The following is a 17,408-nucleotide window of genomic DNA, read 5'->3' on the forward strand; positions in this document are numbered from 1 at the left end:
GTCCCACTGCTCTGATGCAGGTTTACCTAAAAGTAGCTGCTCCCAGTCCACTCTGGCCAAATCATATCTGATCTTATTAAAATCGGCCATCCCCCAATTTAGAACTCTGATTTCTGGCCCATCCTAGTCCTTTTCCATAATAACCTTGAATCTAACGGAGTTATGATCACTATCTGCAAAATGCTCCTCCACTGATACCTCTACCACTTACCCAGCTTCATTCCTTAAACTTAAGTCCTGGTCTGGTAGGACCTTCTATGTACTGGTTTAAAAATCTCTCCTGGATGCACTTTAAGAATTCTGCTCCCTCTAAACCTATCACACTATGACTAACCCAGTTCATGTTGGGGAAGTTGAAATCCCCCACTATTACTACCCTATTATTTTTACCCTTCACTGAAATTTGCCTACATATCTGCTCTTCTATTTCTCTCTGACTGTTTGGGAGCCTATAGTACACACCCAGCAATGTGATTGTTTCTTTATTGTTTTTCAGTTCTACCCATATGGCTTCATTCAAGGAGCTTTCTAAGGTATCATCCCTCCTTACTGCTGTAATTGATTCCTTGATCTATACTGTGATATCCACTCCTCTTTTACCTCCTTCCCTGTCTCGCCTGAAGACCCTATATCCTGGAATATTGAGCTGCCAATCCTGCCCCTCTCTCAACGATGTCTCTGTGACATCAATGACATCATAATTCCATGTGTTAATTTGTACCCTCAACTCATCTGCCTTCTTCATCAGACTCCTTGCATTAAAATAAATACCATCCAACCTTGCCAAACTCCCTTGTGCCTTAACTGGCCTATAATTTCTATGCCTTCCAGACTCACTTGCTCTCTCTTCTAATTTTGGCTGTGCATCTCCCCTTGCTGAACCTCCTCTCAGGATCCCACCCCCCGCTAAGTTAGTTTAAACCCTCCCCAACAGCACTTGCAAACCTCCCAGCAAGGATCTTGGTCCCATTCCGGTTCAGGTGCAACCCGTCCGCCTTGTACAGGTCCCACTGCCCCCAGAAACGGTCCCAATGTCCCAGAAATCTAAAGCCCTCCCTCCTGCACCATCTCCAGTCACACATTCATCTGGACTAACCTCCTATTTCTACACTCACTAGCGCATGACACCAGAAGTAATCCAGAGATTACTACCTTTGAGGTCCTGTTTTTTAATCTGTTTCCTAGCTCCCTAAATTCTGCTTGCAGAACCTCATCCCTCTTTCTACCTATTTCATTGGTACCAATATTATGTACCACGATCTCTGTCTGTTTGCCCTCCCCCTTTAGAATGCCCTGCAGCCATTCAGTGACATCCTTGACCCTGGCACCAGGGAGGCAACATACCATCCTGGTCTACGGCCGCAGAAACACCTTTCTGTTCCCCTTACTATCCAGTCTCCTACCACTATTGCTCTTTCCTTCTTTTTCCTCCCCCTCTGTGCAGCTGAACGACTCTCAGTGCCATGAACATGGCTGCGCTCCCCAGAGGAACCGTCACTCTCGACAGTTTCCAACACAGAAAAACAATTCTCAAGCGAGATGCACCCTGGGGATTTCCTGACTACCTGTCTGACACCTTTCTTCTGACTGATGGTCACCTATTACCTCTCTGTCTGCACCTCCGTAAGCTGTGGGGTGATCACGTCCAAAAACGTGCTATCCACAAAACTCTCAGCCTTGCGGATGCATCTCAGTGCCTCTAGCTGCTATTCAAGCTCCGAAACGCGAAGCTCAAGTAGCTGCAGCTGGTGGCACTTCCTGCATACGTGGTCGGTCAGAGCGCAAGGAGGGTCTAGGACTTCCCACATGTTGCAGGTGGTACATAACACAGGGCTGAGCTGCCATGCCATGCCACTAGTTGAAAAAGAACCTCTTATTTTAAGTTAAAGACATACTTTAAATAAAAGCTAGAACTCTTACCTTTCCTTAGCTTAATCTATTTTAAACAGGAGAAAAACACTTACCCACTACTCACCAATCAGCTCTCACCTTTGTGCTGACGTCATCTTTTGAAGCTTCCCCGCACTCGCGCTGGTTCTGATCTCTCCACCGCTGTCTTGTGATGTCACTCTTGTTATTTTCAAGAAGAACTGACTGCAGGACACTCTTCCCAGACTGCTTCACTGCGATGCTGACTGCTGGACACTCTTCCCAGGCTGCTTCACCACAATGCTGAGTGTAGGACACTCTTTCCAGGCTGCTTCACCGCAATGCTGGCTGCAGGACACTCTTCCCAGGCTGCTTCACCGCAATGCTGACTGCAGGACACTCTTCCCAGGCTGCTTCATCGTGATACTGACTGCAGGACGCTCTTCACAGACTGCTTCTCCGCGATGTTGACTGCAGGACACTCTTCCCAGACTGCTTCACTGTGATGCTGCTGCAGGACACTCTTTCCAGACTGCTTCACCGCGATGCTGACTGCAAGACACTCTTCCCAGACTGCTTCACCGCGATGCTGACTGCAGGACACTCTCACAACTCCATATCTGAAACCCTCCAATCAGGTTTCTCCCATTTCCACAGCACAGAAACAGCTCTTATCAAGGTCACAAAATGACATCCTATATGGCTGTGACCATGGTAAACTATCCCTATTCTTCGCAACCCATCTGCAGTCTTTGACACAATTACCACACCACCCTCCTCCATTACTTCTCCTCTTGTTGTCCAGCTTGGTGGAATTGTCCTCACCTGGTTCCATTCCCATATGCCAGTCATAGCCAGAGAGTCACCTGCAATGACATCTTTCCCTGCTCGCACACCATTACCTCTGAAGAACCTATCCTTGACCACCTTCCATTTTTCACCCTAATGTTTGGCTAGATGAACCAAAAATACATCTAGTTCCACATGTATGTCAATGACACCCAAATCGACTTCACCATCATCTTTTTTTAATCGTTTTGCCATGCATCTTGTCTGATATCCAGTATTGGTTGAGCAGAAATTTCCTCCAATTACATTTTGGGAAGCCAGAAGCCATTGTCCTTGGTCCTTGCCATAAAATCTATCCCTCTTCTTGACCTCTCCCTGGAGGCTGAATCAGGCACTTTTCAATCTTGGTGTGCTATTTATTATTGAGCTGGGCTTCCAACCCCATATCCTCTCCATCACAAAGGATGTCTACTTCCACATCACCTGTCTTGCCACTGCCTCAGCTCATCTGCTTATGAAACACCCTAGACTGCACTATTCCAGTGCCCTTCCGGCATTGTGTCCCACTTTGAACCCTATGCAAACTTAAGCCCATCCAAAACTCTGATGCTTGTATCCAAGTCCCTTTCATCTTTCACCCCTGGGCTTGCTGACCTATTTTGGCTCATGGTCCAGCAATATTTTGATTTTAACATTCTCATCCTAATTTCCAAGTCCCTCCGTAGCCTCACCCCACCCTATCTCTGTAACCTCTTCAATCTTATATCCTTTTAAGATTCTACACTCCTCCAGTTCTAGCCTCTTGCGCATGCCTGATTTTCTTCATCCACCAATAGTGGTCATGACTTTAGCTGCCTAGGTTCCAATCTCTGAAAATCCCTCTCAAGCCTCTCCTGACTGTCTACTTCTTTCTCCTACTTTATGATGTCCCTAATTAAAACCTATATCTAGACCTAATAACTCTTTATATGCGGTTCGGTGTCAGATTCTGTTTAATAACCATTCCTATGATGAAGTGTTTTACAATGCTAAAGATGCTATATAAATGCATGTTGTTGTTGCATCAAAGAAGGGAGGAATGACATTGTTAAAGAGAACTTCTGTACCAACTTTATTTCATTTACTAATGTCAACCATATAAACTGAAGTTTGAGAAGCCATCTGGATGTCAATCATCAATAGTGGTTAATCTTGCTTTCAAAAAGCATCCCTCTCAATAGGTAATTGTAACTTTATTGGGACAGGATGAAAAACATGGCCGAATAAGTGAGTGAGACCATGAGCTGAGTTTCCCCGGCCCCGTGGTGACTGGTTTGAAGGCAGGAGAAAGAGAAAGCAGCAGAAAACATCCATTGGGATGGCTCCCTGACACTGTTCCACATCCCAGCTTCTTTCTCAGTGGAGGGTTGCCATGAGAATTGGCAGCCCACTCCACAGAGGCGGGCAGGCAGGGAAGCCAATTAAGGCCCCAATCAAGGGCCATTTGCCGCAGTATTGTATGGGCCCCACCCTTGGGAGCCTTGGGACGCTATGATGGCAACCTCTCGCCAGAAAACTGGTAGGCCATGAGTGGCTAAATTAATTGGACATCAGGGGCCATAATGCTCAGGAGTGGCCATTGGCACTCTTTTGCAGGGGTCAATCCTCCACCTTGAGACAAACAGAACTTTGTCATTTTTCACCACTAAAGAGGGTCCCTACGTGAGTGTCCCCATTTTGACACACCCCCTAGGTCTCCCTCTTCTCCAGCAGCGCTTGATACTACTAGTGGATCTGCCATACAGGCACAGCTGTGGGCCCTCCCCTCCTATTGGGTCTCCCACTTCCCTTTAATTGGATGGCAAATATAGAGGTGGCCAATTAGAAGACTGCCTCAAGTAAAATTGCTCTGATGGGCATGCTGAGGCTATGGACTGGGCTTGGGAGCCGCAAATGGTGCCACGCCCACAGAAAAACTCAGCCCAATATCTCCTCGGGGGGAGCACCTTAAGCAGAGAAAATGCTGACTCTACCGTTCATCACGCAGAACGATGGTTGGAGCTCATGCTCAGTTTGAAGTTCGAGTTTGTAAGGAGTTAAAAGAGGCTGGAAGATTTGCCTAACTTGGAGAGAGAGGAAGACATCTACAGTGTAACTCTCACAGTGAGAGACAGTTCTGGGATTAGAAGTACCTGGCTGGGAAAGTAGAAAGGAAGTAACCCACTGGAAGCTAGAAGTAACTGTTTGCTATGAGAATTGTAATTCTAGGGATAGTGATAAGTAACAAGAAACTGTTTATTTCCATAATTTAAAATATAAGTTGCCTATGCAAGAAAGAGATGTTTAGTCAATAGTGCTTTTTAGTCATTTGATATATTAAAAGTTTTTTTTAACGTTAAATTTTGATGTTTTATCCTTTCAGCTAATAACTGGAAGTTTAAATTATTCTTTAAAAGTTATTGGTCTCTACAGAGGTCATAACAGAATTGGGGCTCTTTGCTGGATTTCAAATCCATAGTTGAGGTAAGAATGCTGGGGTTTGTTAAAGTTTAAACAACAAGTTTCACAATAGCCTTTTGCTGTATATATTGATAAGTTAAAAATGGCTATGTCTATTGTGGAAGCTTTCCTTGAAAAAGAGGATTTGTCTTTGAATGCCTTGCAATAGTTAACACAAAGATTATTTTAAAAGCAGTGGCAGAAAAGTTGGAAATAGAGTTAAAAGCAGACACTACAAAAGCAAAAATAGTTGAGGTATTGGCTCAACATTTGAAGCTTGGGGAAGAAAAGGTACTCCAGGTGAAACAACTTGAGTTGGCAGGATTCAGTTACAAATGAAGCAACTTGAACTCAAAAGAGAAGGGAAAGAAAGAGAAATGAAAAAACTTGAACTTGAAAGCAATAAGAAAGAGAAAAAGAAAGGGACATGTGAAAACTTGAATTAAAATTTCAAAAAAAATTAAGAGAAAAGGAAAGCCTTGGATTGCAAAAAGAAAGGGAAGTCCGGAAATTTAAGCTGAATAGAGAATGGTTTCGGTTACGTAGACAGGGAGTGGCAGGAAGATTTGATGATTATTCAGATTTAACTCCGGGTTTTGATTTAGCAAAGAATATTCATCTAGTAACTAAATTCAGTGAGGTGGGAGTTGAAATGTATTTTGTATTATTTGAGAAAATTGCCATAAAGTTACAGGGACTACAAGAAATTTGGACAATCCTATTACAAAGTGTTTTGTAGGAGAAACCTTGGCAGTTTTTTCAACATTTCTGATGAACAGTCTGTGTTTATGATATGGTTAAGACTGCTACTCTTAATGCATAAGAGCTGGTACCGGGGGCATGTCTACAAAAATTTCGAAACTTGAAGAGGAGCCAAAAACAGACTATTGTGGAATTTGTAACAGAGAAAGCAATGATCTTTGATTGATGGTATAAGTCGATGAAGTTGCATCAGAATTTTGAAAACCTTAGAGAGGTGCTGTTAATGGATGAAGTTAAAAACATTCCTTTAGGCATCAAGTCCCACCAAGAAGGTTGTAAAGTTTCTAATATAAGGGAAGCCGTTGTTTTAGAAAAGGTAAGATTTAATCCACAAAGACCTAGATGGCTGCCAGCCATTGTTTGCAAACCCACAAAGGAGCTAGAGGGAGGAGGAAAGTGATATGAACACAACACGAATAACAATGAGAGGGGAGGGGTAATAGGAAAGAAAAGTCAGATGCTCCTCAAAGTAGTAAAAGAGACAGTATAAGGATAAGAATGATTCAAGGAGACCAATGTGTTTTTATTATCATAAGGCAGAATGCTTTGGTGATTGTATCTAGTGTTTCTCCGGAAAATATTGCACCAGGAAGAGGAGCTGGTGACAAATCAATTCCATCCAATGCGATTATTATGGGTGTAAATTGGAGCATAAAAGATTATGAGGGTTTTATATTTGAGGGTGATGTAACCCCATTTTTGTCTGTTAAAGGACCCAAAAGAATACAATCCTTAGGGATACATGTTCGGCTCAAATCTTGGTGTCAGCAAAATATTAGTTTCTCTCCAGAGAATTCTCTGAATAAAAGAGTATTGATACAGGGCATTAATGAAAGTTCTGCACTTGTTCCCATGTGTAGTGTGTGCAAACTGTGCTTTAGTCAACGGAACTGTTATTATTAGAGTAGTGCCTTTATTGCATATTGATAATGTCAATATCATACTGGGAAATGACCTCATGGGGAATGAGTTGTTGCCAACTACTGAGTTGGGAGGCAAGTCTACTGAAATTAACAATTTACTCAAATAATCACGAACTATCTGTGATCCTGCTGTAGAAAAAACTGTTTCAACTAAAGATGTGTCCAGAAAGTCAAAAATTCAAACTTCTGACATCTAAGAGACAGTAACACCTCAGGTTACCCATGAAGGGTTAAAGTCAAATGCAAAATAATGGACTATCTCCTTTGAACTTGCCTGCAGACTCTGAATCACAGGAGTCAGAACAGAATACTGCAGCAGAATTCCAGGTTAATGTGCAAAGAAAGAAAGGCAGTATTTTGAAGCAAAAGGCTTGTTTGTAGCTCATGGTGTTATTTTGGAATTACCAGGGTGTATTAAAGTTTTGGAAAACAAACTGAAACTGTAGAAGAAAAAAAAAACATGGAAAAGATGACTCTCATGTTTGTTTAGCTGAAACTTTCTTCTTTGACATGAACCTTAAAGAATCTACAACCATGAAAGAGAATGGAGATCAAAAGGTAAAACCTGAACAGGGTGGTCCAAACACCGAGTTAAAAAGTCAAAACCCTGATGACAAGGTGAATCACAGGAAATACTGAATCCAAAAGGCAGGAAACATAATGAGAGCAAATTTGTTCTAAGTCTACAATTTACACCTCATTGGTATGCAACTGCCAGGGGGACAATGAGATGTTGGCAATGTTGTTTTAGATGAGGTTTCCCAGGCTGAATCAATTGTGCCAACTGTTAACCAAGGACATGAAAATAGACTTTAATCATCATGAGAAAGGAGCGACTAGCAACAAAACCACTTCGCCGCCATTTGAGAGGAAGAACTTTAAGAACCACTGTAATAAAGACGTTATGTTTTAACTGTTACATGTATTTGATTGATACAAGTTAAACATCATGATGCTGTCAAGGTGGATTGTTTAAAGGACAATGTTACAGCATTGAGGGTGGTGGGGGGAATGTCACTTGGACTGTATGTAATAGGCTAATTATCAGTTAGTTGTTAAATAGAATATTGCAAGTTGGTAATATTTTGGTACAGTTTATGAAAACATATCGCTATGGTAATTAATTTTCATTTTTCTAGGGGAGAGGCGATACAATTGCGAGTCTTGTAAGCACATTACATTTTAGGACTATACCTTTTGGTTTATAAGGGTGTTATGGGCTCGGATTGTATCTTTAAATTTAGAGTAAATGAAAGGGGTCATGTGACATGTGCTGGAGTCTGAGCCTAGATGGTTTAATTGTTAGAGATCAGAAGAAGGCTCAGGTTGTTTATTCAGAGGGCAGTGCAAGGTATTTATGCTTGGGGACAATGACAACCATTCCTAATCTACAATGGGTAGACCCTGTGTCTCCCGAAGTTCCAGGACAGTGGTTTCGATATCAAGTTGTGTTGGAACTTATCCCCTTACTTCTAAGATGAAAGGCAGCTGTGATGAAAGATAACTGAATTGTATTTCAACTTAGATACAAAGCTAATGTGTTTCCTATGGCCATGGGGAATGAGGGTGAGAAAGCAATTTTGAGATCAGGTTCCAAGCTTCCCTATAAACCAGGTACAGTAAAAGTTGTGGCTGAATTTCTTAAAATCACAACTTTAAGTGAAACAATTTTAATTGAAACATTGGTTCTGTTAGGGCCTTCCTTATCAGAAAAAAATATTAAAACATTATACCCTCTAAGTTGAGACATATTACATTGCTAAATTCCTACATTGGTAAATTAAATAACTTTTAAAATGAAATACGTTTAAAAATATAAAGGAAAAAATCTAACTTTCTACTTACAGTGCCTCCTGCTCACCGTGGATCCTGCTTCCTGAACCTCCTGGTCAGCCTTCTGAGTTGTGGCCTACCCACTCCCTAACCGTCCCGAGTTGCAGCCTCTCTCCACGCCCAAAGCTCAGAGTTGAGGCCTCCCCACCTTCCCCAAACCCCCTCTTGCCGAACCTCCCACTCTCTAACTCACCTTTTCGCCACTTCCCTCTCCAGTTGCCATGGAAGATCCAGATCAAATCCAAACCCGGAGCTCCAATGTTGTGGAGTACAAGTTCCTGTAGTGCAGAATTGTCGAGCTGGGGCTGCTACAACCCATTTTTTAAAAAATTCTCCTGTCAGCGAGGATTTGGGAGAAGAGCAACGAGGCATGAGCATTTTAAAAAGAGCATGGATTGGATTAGCCCCAGCTTGGCACTTCTGCACTATCTGGATTTGCACTTCCACAACATCGGAACTCCGGCTTTGGATCGGATCTGGATCTTCAACAGGAATGCAAGTCAAGGAGAGGGAAGTGGTGAGAAGGTGAGTCAGGGAGTGGAAGGTTTGACGAGAGGGTGGGTCGGGAGTGGGGTTAGGCCACAACTCAGAGATCAGGAACTGGGAGAGGCCACAATTCAGCGAGTAAGGGGTGGGGGCTGAAATTCGGAGGTTATGAGGGAGGTCGCAACGCTGAGGTTGGGGGTAGGGAGAGACAGCAACCCACAGTTCAGGAAAAGTGGGTTGGGGAGGCTGCAACCCGGAGGCCAGGAAGAGGAAGTGGCCGCAACCCGGAGGTCAAGAAGGGGGAGAGGCTGCAACCTGGAGGTCGGAAAGGGGAAGTGGCCGCAACCCAGAAGTTGGGAAAGGGGTAAGGCCGCAACTCAGAGGTCAGGCAAAGGGGTAAGACCGCAACTTGGAGGTCGGTGACGGGAAGAGACCACAACTTGGGGAGTGGGGAGAGGCTGCTCCAAAATGGCGCCAATTGTGTCTCGCAGGAAACAACATTCAAATGAATCTTGCAACGCTCAACGAGATTATAGGCCCTGTTAACTTACCAACATTATAGCGAAGGAACATTAAACAGGGCATTGTTAAATGAGGACTTACTGTGTATCAGAGACAGACAAGGGTTACAGTTTTGTCTTTGGACTGCAGCCAACTGAGAGGCAGAGAGCAAGAAGATAGAATTAGCCAGGCCTGCACCTTAAGCAGAGAAAAATACTGACTCTACCGTTCACCATGCAGAATGCATGTAGGAGCTCATTCTCAGTTTGAGTTAAGAGAGGCTGGAAGATTTGTGTAGCTTGGAGATAGAAGAAGTAATCTGCAGTTTAACCCTCACAGAGAGAGATATTTCTGAGATTAGAAGTTATCCAGCTGAGAAAGTAGAAAGGAAACAACCCACTGGAAACTGGGAGCAACTGTGAACCATTTGCTATGAAACTTGTAATTCTGGGGACAGTGATAAATAACAAGAAACTGTTCATTTCTAGTAATTAAAGTATGAGTTACCTACACAAGAAAATGGTGTTTAGTCAACAGTGTTTTTGCCATTTGATGCAGTAAAAGTTTTTTTTTTTAGATGTGAAATCTTGATGCGTCATCCTTTAGTTCTTAATAACTGGCAGTTTGAATTATTCTTTAAAAGCTATTGGTCTCTATGTCGTCAGAAGCATATCTTTTAAGAATGAATTTTTCTCTTACAAAAAGGAAGAACATGACCTGAGCTGGACAGGTGGACACTGGCCTGGGATCTAGTTTTACTTTTGAAACGGAGGCTGCAAGTCTAAGGCCCTATTGTATGCCTTTTTTTTAAAGGGGTTTTATGACTGGAGAAGTCATTTGTGTTAATTAATAGAAAGCTTTACAACCAGGCAGTCACATGGGAGAGAGGGAAAAAAACTGGACTATTGCCTGGTTACCAGAGGCCATAGGGAGAGAACAGCAGTTAGTTTTGGAAGCAGTTTGAGAGCAGTTTGGTTGGAAGCAGCAGAGATAGCGGACCAACCTAAAGCCTCTCTCTCCTCCTTTCCCTAAAGTGTGTGTAGCTATCAACTATAGCCAGAACTCTCATGAGTACAACTAGTCTGCAATTGGAACAAAAACAAAAATAGCTGGAAAAACTCAGCAGGTCTTTTAGTCTGCAATTGGACACAGCTGAAGCAAGCTGGTGAGAACTCCTAGGCATCCACTAGGACCAGCAGCCAGTCCTCACATGAGAGAACTCCAAGTCAACATCGTCGAGACCCTAAGGACTTTATCCTTTATTTTTGCAACCTCCTTAAAAGCCCAACTCTGCAGATAGACAATATCTATTTGTCCTTTGTTTGTCTGTGTGCGTGTCTGTATGCGTGTCTGTGTGCATGTTTGGGGGAATTCTTTAGGAAGAGATTAATAGCTATACTTACTGATTGCAATTGTTTGTTAACTAGTGCTTGCAACTTGTTAAAAAAAAGTTTTGTTTTAAGAATAAATTAATCATTCTGCATTTTGGAAAGAAGCCTGGCCATCGTCTCGTTTCTTTGGGGTACTAGTGAGATAGATACCCAACTGGCCACTTTGGGATAAAATTAAACATTAAAATTAAAGATACCACCTGCAGAGTAGTGGGGCTTGATAATTTGCACACACTTCCCATCCTGGTCATAATAATGGAGGTTATAACACATTTTACAACAGGAGCCAATGGCCTGCGCCAAAAGGGTGCCTGAAAGATGTCCAAGCTATTGTTGGTTTGGGCAATTTTTTAAGATGTTCTGCCAGCTGCCCAAAACAGGTATTAGACCCCTTACATATGTGAGTATTCCGATTGGCACCCCCTTCACTGCCACTCCACATCACCCAACTCCCCAGGAATTCCCTTCAGATGCTGGCAGCTCTCAAAATTAAAATCTCTTGAATCTATATTAATGAGGCTCAATTCTGGCCTAGCCTTTTGTATCCAATTTTGGGCATGCAATGAGGCCACATTACCTTCTTCATGCCAGAAACTAGGCATGAAGAATTTTTACCCCCTGTTCCCCCAGGGTGACTATCTTGTCTTATTTTAATAACCCACTTATTTTCATTTAAAGGCATAATAGAAAATTGGCTACCAGAACACAAATCATTAAATTAATATTTTAGATAGTAATGAGACAATTTGTACCAGATATCAAGCAAATTTAATATTAAGCTTCTGTAACCCAAGAAATATTGCATGCCTCATGTTCATACCATTGTTTTATTATATGAATCAGTTAATATGTAAGTAACATAATTATGATATTTTGGTTTCATTAAGGATGACTGGAAAATAAATGCATTAAAAATTGTACTTTCTTTTCTAATAATAGTTAACAGTACAAAAATAAATGAAACACATCATGGAAGACAAAACAAGGCCTGAAAATCCAAAGTATGAAAGAACACTGACCGTACAGATCGATCATCACTGCCTGTGACAACCAATGGCTTCTTAGGATGGGCTGCCAAGCCCCACAGCTCCCCTTCACAGTGGCCCTGCATTATCAGGAGAGGTTTATCTCGTTCTCGAACCATCACTTCAAATATTTCACTGTCCTGGGTTCCTGCTAGAATGCGGTCTGCTTTCCAACAAACACTTCTGATAGACAAACCTTTAAAAAAAAAGCTTAAAGCAGGTGATTGATACTCTGGCACCACAATTATTAAGATGAAGATGAGATAGAAACTGTTACATATTTAGAACAGTAATTTCCTGAAATGGTTTAGGAATGTTCAAAATTTATTTAAGTCACATTTTTAAGCACAAAGTCAACAGTACCTAGCACAAAAGAAGAATATAATACCTTTGTAACCCTGATCAGTCTCACGAAGATCAATTTTTGTGATTGGTTTGAAATCAGTGTCCCATAGTCGGATGCAACCATCTCTCCCTCCAGTAGCAAAACCTTCTTCACAGGCGTACATACTGAATATGCCTGCCTACCAAGATAAAATAAATTAAACAGAGTAGGCACTTTACATAATTTACTTTAAACTGTGATGTCACAGCACTATATTGGACACATAAAAGTAAATTCCTGCAGTATTCTAAGACAACACAGGTTGGATAGGACCACAACAAAAGCATCACACCTCTGCTACTCCCCCAAACTCTACAGTCCTAAACCAATGAATTTATCCTTCAGAATAACATTATATATGACGCTTAGCAAAAACACTCTTCAAGCGCAACCATTTAAAAAAATATTCTTTGTAGCTGAAAATCAGCTCATTTAAATTGTCATTGCACTGCATTTACAGTATTAGTAGACCACAGCTGATGTTAGATGATCTTACCCTGGAGTAAAAACATGGCTATGTCAAATACTGAAATGGTGAGAGGTTTCAGAATTTCAAAGATGAGAAAGTGGCATGGTAAAAAAAAAGCTTGCATCAAACTGTACAATTACCAGAAAAGGAACAAAAAGAAATTCAATATGAACAGCTCCAAACAAAAAAAATTAAAGAAAACAAAGGAGAAGTAAGTGAATAGGAATGCAAAATGAGCCCTAAAGAAAAACCCAGAAAATAAATAATTAAATAGTTTAGATAAAAAACGTGCCTGATGTCAAATATTCATGAAGGGCAACAGCTGAAAGATATCAAGTCCAAGAAAGCAATTGTGTCAGATGCTGAAACCCTGAAAAAAAGTGAAATTGTCAGCCTTTGATTGAAACGAGCAGCAAAGAAGATTCTGCACTCATTGGTGGAATTGTCCTGCTCCCGCGGAGACTGGCTTGAAGGCAGGACCAGGTGGAAACTTTGATATGATAGCATCGGGTCAGCGATCCAACACATTCCCACCTCTGGGTAATCTTCCGGAGGCGGGTCATCAAAGGCAGCAGTTACCCGCCCAGCAGCAACAGGCAGCCAATTTGAATAATTAAGTGCCCAATTGTAGGCAGATTGGATCTTCCCAATGGCAGGCAGGCTACCTGCTGAGGCCAAAGCAGATGCCAGGAGGTGGCTTGCCAGCAGCTGGCACTGAGGTCTCTTTCAGATCTCCCCTCACAATGGAGGCACAGGATTAGCCTGGCAGCTGAGGCACATTTTAATTTTAAAAAGTAAATACCTTTTCAATGGGTGCCTCATGCCCTCCTGGTCCCCCTCCTGCAGCAAAAGCATGCACCTCTCATTTCAAGGCTGCAGGTCCTTGGATTGGGTCCCCAGCTTCAGAAACCTGCCTGTTGTCCTTAATTGGATGACAAACATGCAAGTGCCAAATAGGAGGCCGCTTCCCATAGAATCACACAAGTGGCGTGCTGCCAGCAAAAGCAGGTTATGACCTGGAAATGGTCTGACCCACAGTTCTTTTTGAAGGGTATAAGAATCTGCCTATTGTTTACACTTCCCCCAAACTAAGACCTCTCTCCTGGCAGAGCAGAAAAAGTGGACATGTATTGCGCAGTATGTCTTGGTTGGACTCACCTACCCCATCACCATGTAAAAATTTCCATTCATTCACTGTTGACTGCATCTCCAACCCACCTACAGGCAGCCTAATTGTAATTTACTCACTACCTGCAGCTTCTGCAGAAGTTACTCCTATCTCACTTCCTTTACACAATGCTCCCAACTATAATTCCTAACAAAAACTATCCTTTCTCTCATTGCCACTGACCTTGAACAATGCTTGGTTATCCAATTGCTCAACATCACTCCCCCCACCACCCTCCCCTTCGTGTTCCCCTCATTTCCTCCACTGACCAGTACAAATCTGAAATCACTTTCCTTAGCTCTCAAAATACGCAGTACTGGTTGAATTTTCCAATCGTTGGCAATACCCCACCACTTGTATGGAGAGTATTTCCCAGGCATTGATGCAGTTCACTAAATAACATCCCTTTCCTGTGCTCCTCCTGCCATCTCTTCCATTGGCTTCCCATCCTTTCTCTCATTCTTCCCTCTACGCTGCTTGCCTTCCTGCCTTCTCCCTTGTACTTTGGCCCCATCCCCACCCTCCTGTGTTACATTTCCACTCCTCCAGTCATCTCAAACTCTCTTCCAACTTTTACCTCCTCCCTTGCCCCTTTCCACCTTGCCGCTCATGTAATAAGTGTTAATTTATAATCTCAGTATATATAGTTGATTTGGACTTGCAAAGTTTATCAATGACACAAAATCAGAGGGTTTAGCAACAATAAGGAGGACTGTGAAAGATTTCAATCAGACAGGTGTCAGATGCTGAGATTATGGAGCTTTCTGTTCTCATTGGAGCGGGTGTGTTTGGCAGACAATATGGTGAGAAGGCCAAAAATCAGTTTTATGCCGTCATGAAACCAGTTTGCAATCATCCGCTCTGCCTGTCAATGGTGAGCCGCGTTTCCTGCCATCTAATGTCAGGAACTAAATTTTAATGTATTTGCATCTCATCATTGTGCCTGCATGCCAGAATCATCCTCCAACATCAAATTTACCTCCCACGTTGGGGTGACTTCAGAACAGTGTGACTTATGACTACCTTTAAAAAGCATGCACCTGGCGAGCTGAACTTCGAGGGGAACTCGGAGGTGAGTGCACACAACGTTGTGCAGCGTTCAAGAGGATCGCCTGTAGGACATCAAGGAAGAGGCACTGTGCATTCGGGGGGGCAAGTCACTTTTTCTCAGCTGGCTTTCAGTGCAGTGCCACGGCAAGGGCTCCAACGCAGGCATAGGGCCAGTGGGAGGGCAAGGCAGTATAAACCGATGGAAGTACACATGCACATGACAGGAGGCTGGGGAACTGCGCAAGGTTGAGGGAGGCGGCCACTCACTTGTAAAAGCTTGCCAAAAGTAAGCATTCTTCTGTGGATGAGACCCTTCAGCAGCAGTTCTATTGACATGCTTGGAATCGGGCGCCTGAAGCATTTCTGCCCACTCAAGAAATGTAAAAGCATGAATGTGCCACAAAATGCTCCAGAACTTTTCACCCCTTGGCACAGGCTGCAAATTATTGTGTATTCAAGGGGAGTGCAGGACAACTGGACGACTGGGCAAGTTGTAGAATCCCCTTGCGAAAGGTGGCCATGGAGCAGTCACTGGTGGAGGCACTCAGAGCCCCTTGAAATATCTTTATTCAGGTTTGGACCTGTATCCTTCATAGTTCAAGCTAACAGGGCAGCCTTGTAATGCGGGTTAGGAGAATGCCTGTGCCTGAGCTGAGAGCAGTCAAGTGGAGTGGGACAGAGGTGGGTGAGGTTTCGGACAGCCATGAAGCACACTACAAAGTGGCCATGCAAGTGGTGGCCAGCACTCTCCAGCATGCATGAATGGGCCTTGAGTCGTAGCCTGAGTCGGAGACTTAACCAAGAGCGGTCCTTAGGGGACATATGCTAACCCACACGTCTCTTTCTTTGACCCTGCAGGAGGAGAATCAGGATCATGGAGCCTGGTGATCTAGCGATATATCTCATGGCTTACAGTGAGCTGAGAAAGAGGAGAAGAATGCCACGGAAGAGCCTGGCTCGCCAAAGGGCAGGGCCTCCTGTGCACACAGCTGAAGATCCACAGCGAGCCACCGCTCCTAGGCACCTTGCTAGACCCAGGGTCTATAGATGGTGCCTGTCACTCCTGCAGATGACCAAAAACCAGTGTCGCCGAAGACTGGGCATATCTAGGGAACTGGTCAGTCACATATGCCACCTGCTGCAGGATTTGGCGCCACGGGGACTTGGAGGGCATCCACTGTCAGTGACAATCAAAATGGCCATGGCACTCAATTTTTACGCCAGTGACTCCTTCCAGAGTTTCACAGATGACCTGTGTGGGATCTCACAAGCTTCTATCCACAAATGCATCCAGGAAGTCACAGGTGCCATCTTCACACAACTGGATCAGGCAAGCCAAGAAGCAAGAACATTGGGATTTGTGCAGATCTCTGGTTTTCCACAGGTGCAGGGTGCTATCAACTGCACTCATGTGGTGCTTAGATCTCTGTGGCAACAAGTAGTCCAGTATGTGAACCGCAAGGGCTTCCACTCGCTGAATTTCAGTTGCTCTGCGGCCACTACAAATGCATCCTGCAGGTATACGCATGATTCCCAGGGACCGTCCATGACGCCTACATCCTCATCTTGTCTCAGAACACTGACATCTTCCAGGGTCCACAGAAACTGCAAGGATGGCTCCTCAGGGACAAGGGCTACTCACAGAGGACATAGCTGATGCTGCCTGTGGGCGGCCTCAGACTGCAACAGAGGGACGGTATAGCGAGGCTCATGCTGCAACCTGGACTTTGGTGGACCAAATGATTGGAATATTGAAAATGAGGGTCCAGTGCCTTGACAGGTCTGATGGAGCGCTGCAGTGCAGTCCCCAGGGGGTATCACTCATGCTACACAATCTGGCGCTGAAATGGGGGGAGAACTTGCCTGGGGAGGGGATGAAAGAGCTGCAGGTCTCCTCCGATGAGGAGGATGTCGAAGGGGATGAGGGTGCAGAAGTTCTCGAAGGCAAAGATGTTGGCAATGAGGCCAGCGGACTGGCCAAACGAGGCAAGCGTGCACGGGAGGCCCTAACAGCTACAAGATTAGTGGAGGATGATGATGAGATGCAGTGAGTACAGTCCTGACATCCTCACATTGCATCTGTGAATGTTTAACTCCTGTGTGTTTAAATGCAGCACACATACCCTCAGTGCTCAGGCTTGTGTCATGGGGATGCAGCAGAGGCCCTAATAGTCGCAAGATTCCAGAAGGATGATGACGACATGCATTGAGGACACTCCATAGATCTTCACATTGCCTCTGTGAATGTCTGGCTCATGTTTGGCTGATGGCAGCTCGCT

At 43.7% G+C, this 17,408-nt stretch overlaps 1 protein-coding gene across 1 annotated transcript in view; it reads right to left on the bottom strand.

The window, feature by feature from the left end:
* The window catches only part of LOC144689682 (echinoderm microtubule-associated protein-like 6), a 693,547-nt gene that overhangs the window by 549,460 nt on the left and 126,679 nt on the right, over positions 1-17,408 (bottom strand). The window contains exons 6-7 of the mRNA XM_078556972.1: positions 12,446-12,581; positions 12,052-12,253 (exon numbers count right to left, since the gene is read on the bottom strand). Of these exons, the coding sequence (XP_078413098.1) occupies positions 12,052-12,253; positions 12,446-12,581 (338 nt within the window). The remainder of the gene's footprint in view (positions 1-12,051; positions 12,254-12,445; positions 12,582-17,408) is intronic.

Source organism: Cetorhinus maximus, chromosome 14 (assembly GCF_964194155.1).
Source record: "Cetorhinus maximus chromosome 14, sCetMax3.hap1.1, whole genome shotgun sequence".
NCBI classification, from domain to species: Eukaryota; Metazoa; Chordata; class Chondrichthyes; order Lamniformes; family Cetorhinidae; genus Cetorhinus; species Cetorhinus maximus.